We start from the raw sequence: 19133 nt of genomic DNA, 5'->3' as shown, positions 1-19133 counted from the left end.
ACAAAAGAAAAACAAACCATAAACAGAGGAGAGCTTTCCTCTCGACGACCCCGGACATTTAAATAAAGACGTATATTAAATTACAGTAAAATTCACGCACAGTAACGATACATTAAAGCAGTAAGAAATGACATTCAGTGAGCTCAACGCTACGCATTTCGGAGGGCGTTTTAGGTGCTGATGACGTAACCCACGGGGCAGGGTATGAAACTGACAGCCTGCGGGGTTTTCGAGGAGAGCTGCTGCTGCACCTCACGCGCAGGAGACGCTGGAGCTCGCAGGAGCCTGAGCGCGCACAGAGCACAGAGCCCTGTCACAGCGCGCACACACACACGGCTCTCTCCGTGGCGTCTAAGCGGCGTCCGCCCTCAAAGGATTCCGAAGATCGAGGATGAGCGCCGTCGGAGCGCTGAGCCGGTTCATGGGTCTGATAAAGTCAGGCACGGCTTCAGCGCTCGAGAGGAGTGCGTGCTGCGTTTCTCCGAGACAGTCAGACCGAGCGGGCGAGTAAACAGACGCGTCCTCATCTTCACCCTGATAACGAAGCGGAGCTGCTCTTTCTCTCTCTCTCTCTCTCTCTCTCTCTCTCTCTCTCTCTCGCCCTCTCTCTCTCTCTCTCTCGCCCTCTCTCTCTCTCTCTCGCCCTCTCTCTCTCTCTCTCTCTCTCGCCCTCTCTCTCTCTCTCTCTCTCTCGGCTGGACTACGCGCATCTGTAACTTTTTATCCTCTGTCTGATGAGCGCTGCGGTCAGAGCTGATGGAACAGGTACCTCCACAGAGGCTCGTGTGAATATGATGCAGCGACTCGCTCTTGCTCTTGCCCGACGTCGGACTCTGGTCTCTTCGCTGCAGCGCTTGTAACTTTGTGCGATCATCACGTTAAACATTCAGCAGCTGCTCGGAACGTTTGAGAGACGGTAAAGTTTTCGAGCGCAGATTGTGTCCGTCCTGTCCAGTAGGTTCTCAACGTAAGTGGAGTTGTGTCCTCTTTGTCCTTTTTCTGTTCCTCGTTTTTTTCGCCTCGGGTCTGGAGTGATGGGCGCCAAGTGAACGAGTGGACATGCAGCCTGTCCGGGTGGCGTGGGCGCTCGCAGCAGCAGCTGCTGCCCTTTCCCTTCTGGCGTTGTTTCAGGCACATTTTCTACGAGAAGGTAAAGTCTGTGTGAACCTGCCTCTGTTTACAGTCTGGGTTGAACACACAAAATACTGAGCATGGCTTAGCAATATAAGCCATTGTCATTAACCTTTAAGTAATGAATAAATCAGGGTCAGACTGGACACTTTTCCTCCTATAACCTGAATTTAAATCCTACAGCAAAATCCCTATTGCTGATTTTATATTCATAGGCTCTCAGAAATAATGGTATGAAGCTATCACTGGGGCAGTACCCCTCATGCCAATGGGGTGGTACCTTCAAGGGTGCATGTCAGTACCTATATACAGGGAACATAATTGTATGAATAATCCATTGAGATTATATTTTCTATGATGTATTGACTCCACACACCCTGTCTTGTCTCTAGGCCTTTTATTTTATTGCTCTGTTTTAAAACATTAGGTTATGAAAATGTCCAAATATGTACTTTTCACTTGGGAAAAACATATTCAAGGTACACAACCTTAAAACCACTGTTGTACCTTTGAGGGTACATTTACATTCTTTGTACCTTGATGAACAAAAAATGTACCTGCACAGCACCTTAATTTCCAACAGTGTAGTGTGGAATTCATTTATACCCAGTTTGACTTCAGCATTCTGCTGCGTGGCCGTTTTCTTCTGAGGGTTGCTAAATTGTACTGAAATTGCATTGAACGTAGTGCTGCAATATAAATAATCTCTGTTAATAATTTAATGTTACTCAGTTGTCATAGCAGAACAGTGCACTTAGTGTAAGGCTTGTGAAAGAAAGGAGGGACAAGCAGCAACATTGCTGTATCTAGATGGGGTAGGGAGGTCTAGACGAAGGGTAAATGTCAACAGGTTTGAATATATATTGCTTGTCTTAGGTAAGTCTGTGTTGGCTTTGCTGTTTGTGCACACCCTGACAATGCAATGTCTAAAAGACTGCCTTAAATCCTCCCTCTGACCGTCCTTTGAATAGCACACATATATTGATACAAGTTCTACATCAAAGATTTCCCTGGTAAGATTGTTTGAAGGACTATTGAACGTAAGAAGCTCAAGTGAGCTTGAAATCATCGCAAAGAAAAGTGCAGTAGAGCAAAGACAGCATGATTGCAGGTAATCAATACACGTTACACTGACCATTACACATATGCTTCCCTGTATAATGGTAGAATAGTAATGTAAGGCATCTTATGAGATCATAGACTTCAGATATGTTCAGCTCAAAAGTGATGACTCAAAGTTATTATCTAACAGTAGGTTTGTGAAAGATTCTCCTCTGTGTGGGTTCATTTTCTATTAGTAGGGCTTTCACTGATTTTCGTTCCATCCAGCCTCATGAGCACTGCGTGGCAGAAACAGCTGACCGCAAATCGCCCCTATCATCATAATGACTGCTCTGTAAACTTTAATGGCCTCAAGATTTATATTGAAAAGCCTTTTGCATGTTGCATATAACAGGGATCAGGTGGGCTATGGAAAAGCCACTGAAGGTAATTGCTCAAGAGGCATAAGTAAGCTTACAGGTCTGCACTGGCTTACTTCCATGGTTAAAAAAAAAACAACAACACACATTGGCTTGGTTGCCACAGTAACAGGGCTTTTATTGAAGATAATTGGAGAATGCATGGCTTTGCTTTTCATAAAGTCAGAGGACACAAACGGAGAGCTCTGGCAGACTGATAGTTGGTATCTGCCAAAACACTTTTCATTTTGCTCATGCTGGGTGATGCTGGGTGGGGAAGCTGGTGGGCTTGTTTGGCTCACATTTTTTAAAAGTCCTGTCTTTTTTGTGAAATCATTTTAGCGCATTAAAGATGTTTCATTTGTTCAGTAATTTTTTTTCGATTGTAACCGATTGACTGCTTTTTTAGTCACATGCAGGGATGTCACCAGATGTTCATGGAAGGAGGCTAAGCCTGTTCTAGGTCTGGGGGCATGATCCTCCATGAGAATTTTTTAAAGGCCCCAAAATGTTTAACATTTAGAGTGGCAACAGCCAGAAAATTTATGCAAAGTGGCTTTTTGGTCATGTTGACACTTAGCAGATGTGTCTGCTTGTGGTTTGTATTAAGCATAAAGCTAATATGACATAAACACTATCAGTCTGCTTACAACAAGCACAGATCAAGCAAAAGCACTGAAGTCAAGCAATGCTATCTCTTAGTTTTAAAAAATATTATTCAAACACACAGATAGATATAGATGACTTCAGTCTCAGCAGTTGGTGCCATCAGGAAGAGTGTGGTTTGCTCTGTAGGCATGTTTAATAAACTAGGTGACAGAAGTGCATGCTCATAGTGATACATATTATATTTTGTCAGTTAAATTCAGCATTAATTTTAACTAAAAACTTGAACAACTCTCCCTCGCTTTCTTCTTGATCACTAACCTCCATCAGTCCTGTTTGTCTCCTTCAGCTTCTTTCTCTCCTTCTTTCCCTTCCTTCCTAATACACTCAGATTTAAAAGAATTCAAGGAAATAATGTGAGGTGAATCAAACAATATTTGATTATGTAAGATATAAAAATTGAGGGATATAAAATTACATTATGATCAACAATATATGACCTTTAAACTGACATTAACTCACCATGAACAGTATATGACTACAACTGGTATCATTGTTTGTGAATACTGAGAAGAAATATAAAAACAAAGAATATAAAGAGCTGTCAATAATGTTATTGTCATCTATGTTGCTCATTTTCTGTAAATGGGGAAAATTTGGGGGCAGTCGTGGGCTGGAGGTTAGGGAACCAGCACTGTGGCCGGAAGGTTGCTGAAGTGTCCTTGAGCAAGGCACCTAACCCCCAATTGCTCCCGAGGTGCCGTGGATAGGGCTGCCCACTGCTCCGGGCAAGTGTGCTCACTGCTCCCTAGTGTGTGTGTACACTAGCATGCATGTATGTGGGTGTTTCATTACACGGATGGGTTATATGCAGAGGTCTAATTTCACAGTGTGCAAACACAGTGACAAATTTTTGTGAATTCTATTCTAAATTCTTTGACAGCTAGCTATCTATTGTTAGTGCTTGGCTAAACCCTTTTACATCAGATTAACTCAAAATCAGCTAAGAAGCAACCAAGTAAAATCCCAAAAGCTAGCTATACTGACCATGATAAAAGTTGTAGGTGGGTATCTTCACTTTGTAACTATTTACTGTTTCACTCTGTATATTATAGATTTTGAATAAGGTGCATCTAGTGAACTTTTAGCCATAATCCTGTCTTCACCTTCAGCAGGCTTATGTTTCTTTGAAGAGACATTTATTATAATAAATAATTATTAATTATTAACATTTATTATAATATAACACTAAAGCACTTCTAAAACTGCCTAGCAACGGCCACATATGATGATATACTGGTATGGTGGGACAATAGATGTCACTTTTGTTGACTTTTGGAATTGATTTACCTAAACTGCCATTAGGTACGTTGGATTTTTGCATGTATACTGTATGTATATCTTTTGGTGTCACAGTAGCTGTAAAAACTATTTTAGTTTATAAATATTTCATAGTTGATTTAAATCTATGTTTAAGTCTAAATCTTATCCTTACACTTAGAAATCAATTTGGTAAAATTTAATGTGAATGATATCTACATGGCGAAATTCTAAAACAAACAGAAGGATTTAGTGGTATATTTAAAAAGCAATACTTGAGTATTTCTGAACAGAAGATATCAAAATAAAAAGTAAATGCCATTGCTCCATATTTATTAAGAATTTCCAAGCAAGCACAATGATCTAAGATCAGGATTCATCAGTTCATGTAAGTTTATTCAGTGTTGTATAACAGCTGTAATCTGAGCCACACAGCAACATTCTTACTTTGAGAAGTTCAATAATTATGGGCCATTGTACAGACATATTGGACAAATATGTGCGAAAAGAATTGACCCCACCCTTTCTGTAATGGTTAGTAATGTGGTTGAGGATGTGCCTGGAGCTGCAATTATTTTCATGTATTCTTTAATGTTGTTAAAAAATAAGCTCATGTCATCACATTTGTTGGCTTTTGCTTTTTTACCAATTCTGACTAGTGAATGTTTTAAATGAAAGTGTTAAAAAAGAAAAAAAAAGTGTTCGGTTTTTAGTTTGAGGACATCAAAATCATTCACAGGACTAATATGGCTGATTGTTAAATAGGCGTATATCTTATAACCTCAACATTTATTGGCAATCATACTTCATACCAGTGTAATAAATGTACACCACTTTAGTAGAAGGGCATCAAATTCCTTCATGAACCATATAAACATACTTCTTAACAGGTAGGCATTGCAAAAAATAACATAAACATATCATTTTTAAAACATTTAAATTGTAGAAAATTATAAAAAACACACTTTACATGTGTGTTCCTCTTTGTCGTTTGCAATGATATAACTACCTAACTGGAGTCATCAGTCATATGGCAAGAAAAGCTTCATCACATTAAACAGTCTACCAATAACATGGGAGAGGGGTCTTTTCATTCATATTGCCACTTACGTCAGTATAATGTCCTCTTTTGAATACTTACATAAACTGCTCATAAACACTCAAAGCTGTAAATATTAGGGTAAATATTAAGGTTTACATGTTTAAATACATTTATTGCTAATGCATCTGTCATGAAATATCTGTATAGCCTTTAAATAACATATTACAATAGACTGTAAATCTGGAGCACAAGCCCCAGTTATTACAGTGACAGTGATTTCTCTTTTTAATGCCTTCAGGCTCCATCAGTACAGTCCACTATAAGAAATAATGGCAACTGCCAGCTTTTACTACAGTAACAACAACAAAAATGCTGTCAAATAATGTAGATATCCTGGATATAGCCATATTTTAAGCAATAATAAACAGAGGATGGTTGGCTATTAAGCAAATTAGGCAAAGTCTAATTTTCTAATAAAATTACAGCTTTGAAGTTGAGGGAAGGTTTAAGTAGACTTTACTGTTCAAAAAAGGTAGAAGGTGCAGATGATAAAATATGAAATGACCAGTGCTCAGTGGGTCAGAGTGATACAGATTCAAAAAAATATTTCACAGTGGGAGTAAAAATTAAGTTAAAGTAAACCATGTTCATCTCAAATAATACAAAAAAACAAGACTCTCCATCTTTGAGGAGGTATAAAAAGCCTTTATTAACACAGCACTTACTTCACTTTTATAATTCCCAGTGTGGAACTAATCCTTTTAATACTATATTTAATACTTTAGTAAATACTAAAGATATTGTATGTTTTATTTTCTTCAGGTGTTTTTTTCAGGTTTCACACATCATCTGATTTTTCATCAGAAATTAAGGAGCCATATATCTACTTGATTAATTAAATACACGTGCCTAACTTCTAATATGTAGCAGGACAATTACACATAAAAACAACAACAACATCAAAGTAGCAACGCATCAGGAAGAAGGCACATATAAACATATGTATTCAGGGAAATTATTAGTGTCTGGTTGATATGAGCAATAGAAAAGTTATTTTAACAATAATCAGCAAAAAAAGGTGCAATCAAAATTAGTTATGGCGAGTAGGACTTGATTTAAGACACTTGGTGTAAGACCTGAATGAGAACCGTAAACACAATATTCCAGGCAGCATTATAAAATAAATGCAAGAATATGCCATACATTGCACTATTAATAAATGCAAGAATATGCCTTACATTCCACTATTAATAAATGCAAGAATATGCCTTACATTCCACTATTAATAAATGGAAGTATACAAGCTTCAGTTCACAACTCCTCTCAGTCATCATGTAACTCCTTAAACCACAGGGCAGTTAAAGTTTTATTACACACTCTATAACCTAAGAATACCTCAGCCAGTTTGCTCTGTAGTTACTGAATAATAAGCCTTAGTATCTAATAAGCCTGGGATTTTAAGGGGTTAAATAACTGACATAAATGGCTTATAAGTTGAGTGCATTATTTGTTTTTGCAAACAGCCAAGTAAAAGTGTAATGCATTCTATATAAACAGTCTGTATATAAACTATATAAAATTTATATAGTCAATAGGACTTTGACACTTGAAATGGGCTCTGATCAGTTACATACAACATGAGTCTAGATTATTTGCAGAATTATTAAATTGTTCATTTGTTAGTTTTTCTTGTATGCAGAAGCAGAATTAATGGACTATAAACAGCGAGAAAGAAATGTCAGAAAGATTCATACTTTCAAAAGGTCAAATCGTCACTGTAAATCCTGCAGATAGCAGTCAATCAATTCAACTGGTTTCAGGAAAAATGATTTCTTATACAGAATATTTAGGCACTGCAGATTTCACGTGTAAGATGATTTATGCAACAGTAGTTTATATCATAGGATGATGGTTTTTCCAGTCTTTTCAAGACATAAGCAAGCTCTTATCCTATATAGTAATCTACTAAAGCAGCTGAAGATCCTAAATGGCCTTTATTACAAACCAGAATCTACAGCCCCCAGGATGCTGAGGTTAAGACCTATTCAATTTTCAATTACAGCAACATTTGTTTCTTTGCTACATTTGTTTCTTCAATTTATCACATCTTCCTTAATTATACCTTATTTTATCCCTAAAATTAAGTTTCCCCTTGCTGTTCAGGTCTTCTCTGCTGCACTAGAGCTGTCAGCCAAGGTGTGATTGTTTTCTCATTTGTAGTCAAACACCACGTTATGTAGTGCTCATGTAAAGCCATCCATACACCACATGCATGCAGTATGTTACTTTAATACAGTTCCAGGAAAGCGCCAAGAGAAAAGTAATTATTAATTAAATAGTAAGTTAAAAAGTTAAATCAGATGTCTGTTGAACCTCCAATTGTGGGTGCTTGGGACATTGCTGGGAATCAAGGTTTGGCCACAATGATAGGATGCCACCTTCATAGTCAACTGCACCACTTGGCAGCACCATTTTATCAAACCTAGCATTTTAAAATGAGCTTGATGAAAATAATGAGTTCAGAAATATTAAGTGATTAATCCTAATTGAACTAATTTAAAAGTTTTAGAAAGAGATTTGTTTAGCATTTAAGGTTTTACCATGCGGGAAGATTCATTGCTTGAAGACCTGGCTGAGACAGAGATGCTTTGCCAAACTGGCTTAGCACCAGCGCAGTGACTGGCTGATGAGCGCAGCACACTCCAGAGAGCAGCTGGCATCTTCATTTCCATCCTCAACTAATCCCACCGGTCCCCACAGAACAGGGAGAAAAACCCAGGAAAGACGAGGGTGATTAAAAGATTCTGTTGATGCCCTGGCCAGATCTTTGCTCATTTTGCACCATTTTTTTTTTTTTTTAGCAAAAATTTACCTTTTACTGGCAGAAAACATTTTACATGCTTGTTATGTAACACAGATAAGGTTTAAATCCCAAAGGATTTGGAGGTGTTATTACACAAAATGGACACTGTTAATTTCTTGCCATCTTGGTCAACTATGGTTTGTAGTAAACATGTAACATTTTATGTGTCAGTGGTCAAAAAACCCCAAAACAAAGTGCTGCAAAATGTTTATACTATTGAAAGCTTCATGAAACCATATGAAGTTTGACTACATGATTTGTCATCGGATTGAAGTGCTGATATCATGGTGGTGCATTCTTGAGTGCAGTCTTGGTCCCCTGATGATAGATTCACTTTTCACTCCATCACTTTTCTGACAGGCTGTAAGGGATAGCTTTTGAATTTCAGATCAGCAGAGGCAGCGCGCTCTCCCTCTCTGAGATGTGTGGTTGGCAGCTCTTTCATCCCTAAAACATTGGGCTGAAGCATGCACTGAAGTATGCAGGAGATTTCGGAGGGGGAACTTTGAGAGGTCTGAGACACAGTAGACATTTCACTGTCACAAAGGCCACTCACTCAGACAGACATGACGTATCATCCATCTTGAATTGGGCCACTTAGCATGGCTAAGTGTCATTTTGTGAAAGTTTTGAAGACTTTTGTTCAGCAACAAAGAATCCAGGTTGTTTTCCTTTCCTTATAAATTATCTGGAAATGTGTTTGTGTAAATTATGCTGCACTAAGTGGATGAAGGGGTTAGAGTAAACACTGGTGGGCACCAGAGAAAGAAAGCGAGCGGGGCTGCTGTGTTTGTCATACAGCACAGGCCAGGCCTGGGCTGAATGAATGCACGAGGGATTCAAAGGAGGAGTGCTTGAAGTCTGCATTCAATCAACACAGGGCCATGCTCCATTGGCAGCATGCTGATGAAGCTCCATGAATAGCCCCATGCACTCCCTCACTCCAGTGTTTAGCAGGCCTCAGTCATTAGGTCCTGTTTGAGTCTGAGATTACAAATGAATGCCAATGCTTTTCCAGATTGGGGCTCACCTCTCTAGCTATGCACATGCTCAGACAAAAGAGTGCCATCTATCCAGGAGTTTTAAAGGTAAACTACATTCACCAAAGGTAAGGTGAATGTTTGTGCATTTTCATAACTGAACTGTTTTACCCCTTGAATGGCCAGGGGGCCATTTTATTACACACTTCTATAACCTAAGGATAGCCCAGCCACTTTGCACCTATGTCTGTATAATTACTGAACAATAAGCCCACGACACTGGGAATTTAAGGGGTTAAAGTATTAAAAAAAACCTGTATTCAAGACAGGACATATGGAGTCAAAGCAACTTTAAAAATGTAACTTTAATGGAATATGGTACAATTATGTTCCCTGACTTAAAGTACCAAAGATATATCATTTAAGGTTCCACACTAGTGACAGTGTTTTTACCTGGAGAAGTACAATTTTCGCTGAGAATATGTGATGGGTGCCGACAGAAATACAGAAGTCAAATAACATGCTTTTTTGATTTTCTAGGTGAAAGTAAGTTAACCCATCATCTACAGAGAACTAATGTATGTACATTTTAATGCCAAAAAAACCCCAAAAAACAAAAAGCATAAAACATTGAATATTGAAGTGCCATCATTATTTATTTATTTGTTTGTTTGTTTGTCCCCATTGATTTCTTCATTTATTTATTTAAATTAATATGCTGAAATAAGCAAATAAATAGAAATTGTGCACTAAAATGAACAGAGAAATGTCATATGTAAGTGTGTGTCTGTAGAGGATGTGTTCATTTATTTTCACATAGAAAACCAATAAAATGTAATTTGACCAGGGGTGCCCAAACTTTTGCCTATGACTGTAGATCTGTGACAACTCACATAACGATTTGACTTAACCATTTGAATGCATAACTTCTCTTTAAGGAGCAATAAAATGACGGTGTATTTCCACTATTATTACATGTATTTCCACTATTATTACATGTCATATATCATAAAAACATTTTTCTTGGTACTATATAATTATGACTATTTTTTGCAAATGTGTAGCATTGCTCTGAAGAACCCTTTTTGACACCTTTATTCTTAAACCTTACCTAAGGATTTTCAAAAATTCTTTTTAATAATGGTACTTTATTATTTTTAATTCCCCATTATTATAAACCATGCTGTATCATTAATCTATGTATATTTTTTCATCCTATTTTGTCTTGCAGTGTCTATTGAGCTCATTGTAGTTTAAAGAAATTCTCTTGCTCCATCTAACTCCTAATCCGGGTCCTGAACATTGCTTTCCATAACATACCCATGTCAGCTCAGGAAGGGCTTGTTAATTAGTGAATTTTTTGGATCAGGCAAGGAAAATATGCAGAGCAGGGCTACTGCAGGACTTGAGTTGGGGGCCATTGATCTAACACTTCCTCTCCCTGTTTTACATCAGTGCTCATAAACCATTTACAGAAATAGCATCACTTTCGATTTTTTGATTGATTGATATTCATAATACAATAGACATGGAGCACTGCAGTGTGATATTGCAATGCCAAGGGCACGATGAAAGTTTCTTGGTGAACAGTACAATAACTTTGAAAGTTACTTTGGGAGGGAGAGTGAAAAAGAGCGAGCATGGCTGGTGGGAGGGGAGAGATGGGGAGAGACAGAGAGAATCAAATCACTCTTGAAAATGTTCCAATAATCACTGAAGCGCTCAAGCAACTCAGCTGCCCGAAATAGATTGGAGTGAAAGTACTTTCACTTTTTATGATGAGAGAGGCTTGCAACAAGGGTCGTCTGGAGAACTTTTTTCAGGTTTTTATGGCAGCTCTGACAAGCCCTGCAATATTTCTCTTCTGCTTTAAATGTAGCCTGAAATACAGGGCGTAATAAAGGGTGCTTTGCATCTCGATGAGTCAGTGATGGGGTGAAAGAGGAGGGAGAGAAGATGGAGGGAGGATGTAAGGGTGTTGGCGGGAAAAGAGTGAAGTCTGAACATGAATTTCTCACAGGAATTAGAGATGTTTTTTGGCATGAAAGAAATGATGAGTGACACACATGCTGGAGTAAAGTCCATTTCTGCTATCTTCAGGGGATTTTGTGTGTGTGTGTGTCTGTGTGTGTGTGGCTGTGTCTGTGTGTGTGTGGCTGTGTCTGTGTGTGTGCGCGTGTGTGTGTGTGTGTGTGTGTGTGTGTGTCTGTGTGCGTGTGTATGTGTGTGTGTGTGTGTGTGGCTGTGTCTGTGTGTGTGTGTGTGTGTGTGTGTGTGTGTGTGTGTGTGGCTGTGTGTGTGTGTGTGTGTGTGTGTCGCTGTGTCTGTGTGTGTGTGTGTGTGTGGCTGTGTCTGTGTGCGTGTGTATGTGTGTGTGTGTGAGAGAAACGCAACAAATAATTCTAAACGCAGAACAACGCTGTAGGTTGTGATCATGAGGACTGTACATCTCACAGCAGGAGTCTTTCACTGAAATGAAAACATAAAAACACTGTCAAGTCTGAATGCCATTAGTGTGGATACATTGTATCAAGCTAATTAAAGATCCAGTCAGATCATTTCTGAAACACTTTTTCACCCCATGCTTTTACCTAAAAGATGGCCTGAGTAGTAACATCTACTTTTAGTTTATTCTCAACACATCAAAACCTGTTTTTTCATTATAAGCCTGATTTATAGACATACTGCAAAACTGCATACACTCCAAGAACATGGAATGAAAAATACAGAGGAGTTAACATGCATTTAATGCTTTTGTACATCCTTTTTATTTTGACAAGCTGGATAATCCATGTGCCAGCTGGACTCAGAAGATTGCCTTCTGCTTGAAGCCATTTGCTTTAACTTATGCTGGATTGTTTTGATTGTCAAACATCTGCACTACATCCTTGTACATCAAATATTTGCTGACGCGTTGCTATTAAGTGCTGTAAGACCACATTCAGCAAACTGCAATGAAATCTGAAGGGCTTATAGGTAAATTGCTGTTACTACATGTGCAGGTTAATGAGGACAGATTTGAATAATGGCAGTGATGTGCTTGTTCAGCAGAAAAGTGTCAAAAATACATTAAAAATTATACCAACAACCCTTTACAAAATGGGCAAATTGATCTATAATGTCTTGCCAAAAATGTATAAACAATCTAAACACAGCACCAGTGATTAGATGAGTTTAAAACCCTTGAATGGCCAGGGCCAACTAGCAGGCCTGAAGTTCTATAACATGCTTATAACTTATAAATAGCTCAATCAGTTTGCACTGATGTCCCTGTAGCTACTGATTAGTACACTCTTAGAAATAAAGGTAGTAAACTGTCACTGGGACAGTACCCCTCTTGTCACTGGGGTGGAACCCTCAAGGGTATGTCTCAGTACCTTTAGTCAGGGAATATAACTGTACCATAATCCATTGAAATCATATTTTCTAAGATGTATTGACTGCACACACACACACCTCGTCTCCTCTCCAGGCTTTTTATATTGTTCTGTTTTAAAACATTCAGTTATGAAAAAGTACAAATACATACTTTTCACTTGGAAAAAACTCACTTAAGGTTCGCAACTGGAACCTTAAGATCACTGTTGTACCTTTGATGGAACATTTACATTGTTTGTACTATGATAAACGAAAAATGTACCTGCACAGAACCTTTATTTCTAACAGTGTAAGCGTTAGTATGCAATAAGCCTGGGATTTTATGGTGTTAATGAGAGTGTGTTAAACCTAATTAAACTGTATTGTTTCTAATTTGATGTATGCTTTTCACCTTTTAAAGTAAATGGTAGACCCTGCAGTGGGTCATTTAGGTCTAACATTTACTATAAAGGATGAAAATCAGCCTCCCTGCAGTGCAATCACAGTAAAATACCTATTTATGTAGTTCTAATCTGAACAGTAAGCACTAGAATGAGTTAGGTTATATCTTCATAGGTTATACAAGGTTATATCTTCATTTAACTTGCAGTTCACTGTCAGTGTATAATTATGAAATTATTTCAATGTGTATTAGTGCTTTTTTAACATTTTCAGTACATTCTCAAAAATAAAGTTTCCTGAATGTTTCTTGGCTTGCGTATATATGTAACGGGGAGCAAGGAGGTGGACACACGTGCTGAGATAAGCATGATTTATTATAGGCAAATCCAGGGTCATAGTCGAGACAGTCCAGGGTCAGAGATCCAACACGGATTGATTGGGGGACAGACATGACAGACACCAGAATCCAACAAGCAGAACAATACAAAGACTAGTACAAACAACACAACCAACAAAGACCAGCCATCACAAGGGGCAAACACAGGGCTTAAATACACAGGGAAAATGAGGGACAGGTGGAAAACAGGTGGAGACAATCAGGGGTGGAGTCATGAAACAAGGGGGCTAAACCAAAACAAATGCACATGGGCTAAACCAAAACACGAACACATGGACAGGACTGGGAGGGGCCAATCGTGACAATATAGTTATAGAAAAAACTACATAAACTACTGTATATAAAACTGATATAAAATAGAGCTGTAAAATTATTTATGCAATTGGTGTAATTAATCACAGGTAAGAAGTTATTTGTGATGAATCATGTTTATCTTACCTGCTCAAATGTGAAAATTTGATCCTACAGACCGTTTTATTTTCATAATTTAAAAAGGAATGCATTTTCTTACAGCTATACCAGTGGATAGATTAAGCTTCATTATAATTTATTTGCTACTTTCAGTAATTCAATAACAGTACTTTATTATGTGAATGCAAGGTTATCATGAAACATGAAAATCACAAGATTTATTACTAGCATCCAGTGACAACAACAGTGACTTTGTCTGCCGACACATGCAGAAACCTTTGCTCTCATAGCAGTACTTTTTTGTTCAAGGGGAACTCAACTCCATTTAGCTGTTGCTTTTGTTACTTTGCCACTTGATGGTTTATCCATAGTTCTTCTGCAAGCACTGTCCAGTGTAAACCGCTGGATTACTGATTTTGCTTACTTGTTTTGATTACTTGTAAATTATTCTTTCAACTCAGTGTACCTCAGTGATAACCATGTTCACAACATGAGAGTAGCTGGAAATAACTTTGCATTTATCAAGGGAATGAGCAATGTAACTTTAAAAACTGTGTTTGAATGAAAGGGCAACAATTGTGGAGTCATAGCAACACATGTGCATGAGGTGCAAGAGCACCTGGGCTTCAGGGTGGAATTATGCATGGTTCAAAAGGTCAAAGTAGGAAAATTGTGGTTTATCATGTGTTATTAATACATTAACTTGGACTCTTCTAGTTTAAAAATTTTACATTATGTGAAGAACCACGCCTTGAAAGGCTCTCTAGGGAATCAAAAGTGATTCTGCTGTAGAATTACTTTTAAACTCTTGTTTAAGATTTTTCATTATCATATATTTTGACAATAACCACAATTATTTTGTCACTGATATTATTAAAGACAAATTTCACACTGTCCTATCCTTATGCAGCAGATAATTAAACTGTGATTTTGGAAAAAACAGAATTTTACAATATATTAACTATGCCTTTGTCTGTTTAATTCAGGGCAGTTGGTGGCTGGCACATGTGAAATCATCACCCTCGACCGGGACAGCAGTCAGCCGAGGAGGACCATTGCCCGGCAGACGGCCAGGTGTGCCTGCAGGAAAGGCCAGATTGCCGGCACAACCAGAGCCAGTCCAGCATGTGTAGACGGTAAGAGCCAGGGGGCGTTGGTCCAGGCTTTGGTGTCACTGTATATCTGAGCCCACTGGAGCACAGCAGAGCAGCGACTGATCCCAGAGATTATTCTCTCTGCTCAGTGAGCGGATGTGTGAAGCATCACTCATAGGATTTTGACTGTTGCTATGGGTTTCATCACTGTCTCTTTCTGAAGGGAGGCCACCTGTGGATTTGTATCAAGGTGCTGGACACCTGGGAAATCATGATCTTGTGGCAATGGGATTTAGATTGCTCTATGTGATCTCAGTGTGTGAGAAGAAATCCTTGGAATTGAAACTCAACTTGAGACTAAGATGGTTCTTATATGCAGTCCACTTTCATTTGCATTCAAATCATTGATGTTAAATTAACTCCACAAGAGTTAATGAGCCACTGAAACTCACGTGAAGTCTGTCTGGATGAAGCTGGACAGGCTCCTGGAGCAGGCTCAAATTTGCTCTGCAAGTGTTAATTGAACACTGGTGATACAATGGAGTACCTGAGTAGAACATTCTGAACAAGAGTCAGTAGAACATTTCAGTTTGCTGAAAAAGTACACACTACTTACATAGTACTTAGAGTACACAGATAGAACCATGTGCACAACCTCAAGTTGTCAGCCTTCTTTTTTTTAACGGTAGTTGCTGTCTCACATGGAATTGTAATAGCACAGCAGCTGCTCTTTATGTTGTATACAAATTGCATGATGAATGGACCAACAGAAATGCTCCAAAATAGCTTGAATAAAATCTCTTTACATTAACTGACATTAAAAATAAAGAACACCTTAAAATATCCTGTAAAATGGCTATTTCAGAGATACTTGTTTTAATTTTTATAGTTTCTTGTTCCATCATTTTTTACACCATTTGGAAATGCCAGCTGCCTTTTCCACTGTATGTATGAATCAATAGAATAGACCAATAAAAATAATCTCATACTACTTAAAATTTATTTTTGTTTCATTAACATGCATTAAAGTTAAAAACACTTTTTCAAATTAGTTTTTTTATGAGCTTTTCTTATGACAGTGGAAAATATGTGTCACTGTCATAACACACTGACAGTAAAGAGGGAATTAGCAAAAGTCCATAATGCACTCCTTTTTATATAGATTCTAAGTTTTTTGAGACGTATTTGTGTCTCAATCTCATGGAGGTCACATTTCATGGAGATAATCCCTTATTGCCATTCCTCTCCAGTCACACTAAAGTTTTGAAAAAGTATTGTGGTTTATTGTGATATGTCACACTGTTCTAGCTTTTGTTGACAAGAAAGCTAAAATAAATAAAATATCCAATCTGCGGCTAGATAACATTTGGATTTTGAGAAAATGCAGATAATTAAATCCCAAGCTGGTTTTAAGTTTCCTTAAAAAATCCATAAATTCAAGTGTCAGTAGCTTTGTTTCATCAGCATCATTGTGTAATAACAGCAGAGGATCAACATTTCCCACTTGACCACTACCTGACCACAGAAGATCCTTAGGTGCAATTTCATGCTCTCTGGCCCTTTACTTGTCTCTCACAACATGACAGGGTGAAGCTATTGATTTCTGAGGAGGGCGAGAGAGGATGAATAGGAGCTATTGTCAGACAACCACAGCAGCTAGCAGCCTGATTGGTGGCCTTGTGATGTCCCCACTGGATTAAATGATAGCTCTTCAGAGCGGCTGGAGGAAAGTATTCTGTTTATCTTAGTGCCCTGTGGCTCTATCTGATCCTGGTGAAAAAGCAGGTTATTGGTGGGGACTTTGGAGTCAAAGGGAGAAATAGGCTGCTCTGTCTGCCATTGTGCCAGGCTTTTCTGCCAGGTTCAGTCAAGCGATTGCTGGCAGTGTGTAAACATGCCTTGCTGTTGGAAGGTGAGCTATTTTTCAGTCACACTTGATGGGATGAGGCTAGGAAAACCAAGAAGGCCTCTCTATCTGCTGGAGCATGGTTAAAAAGATGATGACGAGACTGGAGGTCAACCACAAATCCTGCCAATAACCAGCGTTTGAAGCATCTTTGAAGAAACACTGGTTAAGCAATACACCGTAAAAAATGTCAGCTCTAATTATGCCCTCTGTCAACACACTTGAAGAACACCTAAAGTGATTATTGATCTTGTTTTTCAGTTTTTTTTTTTCAAATTCACCATTAAGAGACAGCTGATAAAAGGTGAAGATGTGGTGTGTAAAATTAGCAGTCCATGCTGATTGCTGATGCTGTACTGTGTAGTAAGGAGAATGTAGGTTTAAAATATGATATAAAATATATACGTAGAATAATGTTTCTGTTGCAACAAAACCTTGCATCTCCAAAAATGTGTACTTTTTTAGAAGAAGGAAAACACATTCTTTACTTTATTTTGGTCCATTTATCATGAAATAATATAAAGCCCAGCTTTTCAAATTATGTAAAAAAAAAGTAAAAAAATAACAAAAATGGAGATACAAAGTTTGTCCAGACAGAGGTGATAAGGATTTTGGCCATGGAGTAAAGGCCTAATGCTGCTTTGGATATGTAGGTGGATTCGTGCGGGGTACAGATCCATGTGTGTTGTGCTGTGGGTGTGTATGCAGAAACATTACAAGTAACAAACTGGCTACTGCCCTGTCACCCACAAAGACACCTCAGCTAAGATCAGTACATGTAAAGATGTCTCCTACACAGAATTTTATCCCTGACTGCAACTGGTCAAGTCATGCATTTTGAATATTGAGATTATTTTCAGAAAAGAATTAACCACACATAAATGTAAGTAAGTAAGTAAGTAAGTAAAACCTCATTTATATAGCACTTTTCCAGAATGACTCACAAAGTGCTTTACAAAGTACCTACAATTAAAACACAAAACAATTAAGATCATTATGATTATATACTCCGTGACCCTGACAGAGAAGCGGCTTAGAAAATGGATGGATGGATGGATGATTATATACTCAAATCATTAAAACACACAGTTTAAATTCTCAAATGCACACCGACTTATAAAGCACATTGATCAAAAGCTGTTGAAAGCAAAAGAATAAAAATAAGTCTTTAAACATTTTTTAAAAACCTCAGTTGATTCAGAGAGTCTGACATCAGTAGGAAGATTATTCCACAATTTTGGAGCATAAACTGCAAAAGCCCGGTCCCCCTTTGATTTTAAGTTAGTACGTGGAACAGTTAGTAACCCCTGATTTGAAGACCTTAAAGTTCTCGCACTATGAAGAGGACGTAAGAGCTCAGTAGTGTATGCTGGAGCCTCATTATGAACAGCCTGATAAGTAAGCATTAAAAATTGTAAAATCAATTCTATAGCTTACAGGCAGCCAGTGTAGAGAAGCCAATACTGGTGTAATATGTTCCCTGCGCTTTGTCCTAGTGAGAAGACGAGCAGCTGCATTTTGTACAAGCTGTAGACGAGCCACCTCTCTCTGACTCAGACAAGTAAATAAGGCATTGCAGTAGTCCAAACGGGTGGAGACAAAAGCATGAATAATTTTTTCAATGTCAGAAAAGGGCAGGAAATGTTATTAATATTTCTAAGTTGAAAAAAGCAGGATTGAAGAAGCTTCTTGATGTGTAAGGAGAAACTGAGGTGGGAGTCAAAAGTCACACCGAGATTTCTCACAAAGGGCTTTGCCTTTAAACCAACACAATCAATAGCTAACTGCACCTCTGTCTTTTCATCATTTAGTTTAAGAAAAATTTGAGACATCCAGGTTTTAATGGCTGTCAGACAATTGGTAAGATTAGCCAGTCTACCAGTGTCATTTCGTTTGACTGATAGATATATCTGTGTATCATCAGCATAAAAATGAAAAGAAACATTAAATCTTTGAATAAGATCACCTAAAGGGAGCATATATAAAGAGAATAAAAGTGGACCCCAAGATACACCCTTGAGGCACCCCACTGCAGAGAGATGCATGTGCAGACATCCTGTCACCCACAGACACAAAAAATGACCTGTTTCATAAATAAGAATAAAACCATTTTAGTGCTGTCCCAGAAATTCCAGCCCATTGACTCAACCTTTCCAATAAAATA

At 38.2% G+C, this 19133-nt stretch overlaps 1 protein-coding gene across 1 annotated transcript in view; it reads left to right on the top strand.

Annotated features, from left to right (window-relative positions):
- Nucleotides 1-236: 236 nt before the first annotated feature.
- Nucleotides 237-19133, top strand: part of tafa5b (TAFA chemokine like family member 5b) — a 32249-nt gene continuing 13352 nt past the window's right edge. Inside the window, exons 1-2 of the mRNA XM_017699309.2 lie at nt 237-1150; nt 14956-15105. Of these exons, the coding sequence (XP_017554798.1) occupies nt 1060-1150; nt 14956-15105 (241 nt within the window). The 5' untranslated portion in view covers nt 237-1059. The remainder of the gene's footprint in view (nt 1151-14955; nt 15106-19133) is intronic.

Source organism: Pygocentrus nattereri, chromosome 11 (genome assembly GCF_015220715.1).
Source record: "Pygocentrus nattereri isolate fPygNat1 chromosome 11, fPygNat1.pri, whole genome shotgun sequence".
Lineage (NCBI taxonomy): Eukaryota > Metazoa > Chordata > Actinopteri > Characiformes > Serrasalmidae > Pygocentrus > Pygocentrus nattereri.
The sequence above is the reverse complement of the archived record's forward strand: the minus strand, read 5'-3'. Positions and strand labels throughout refer to the sequence as shown.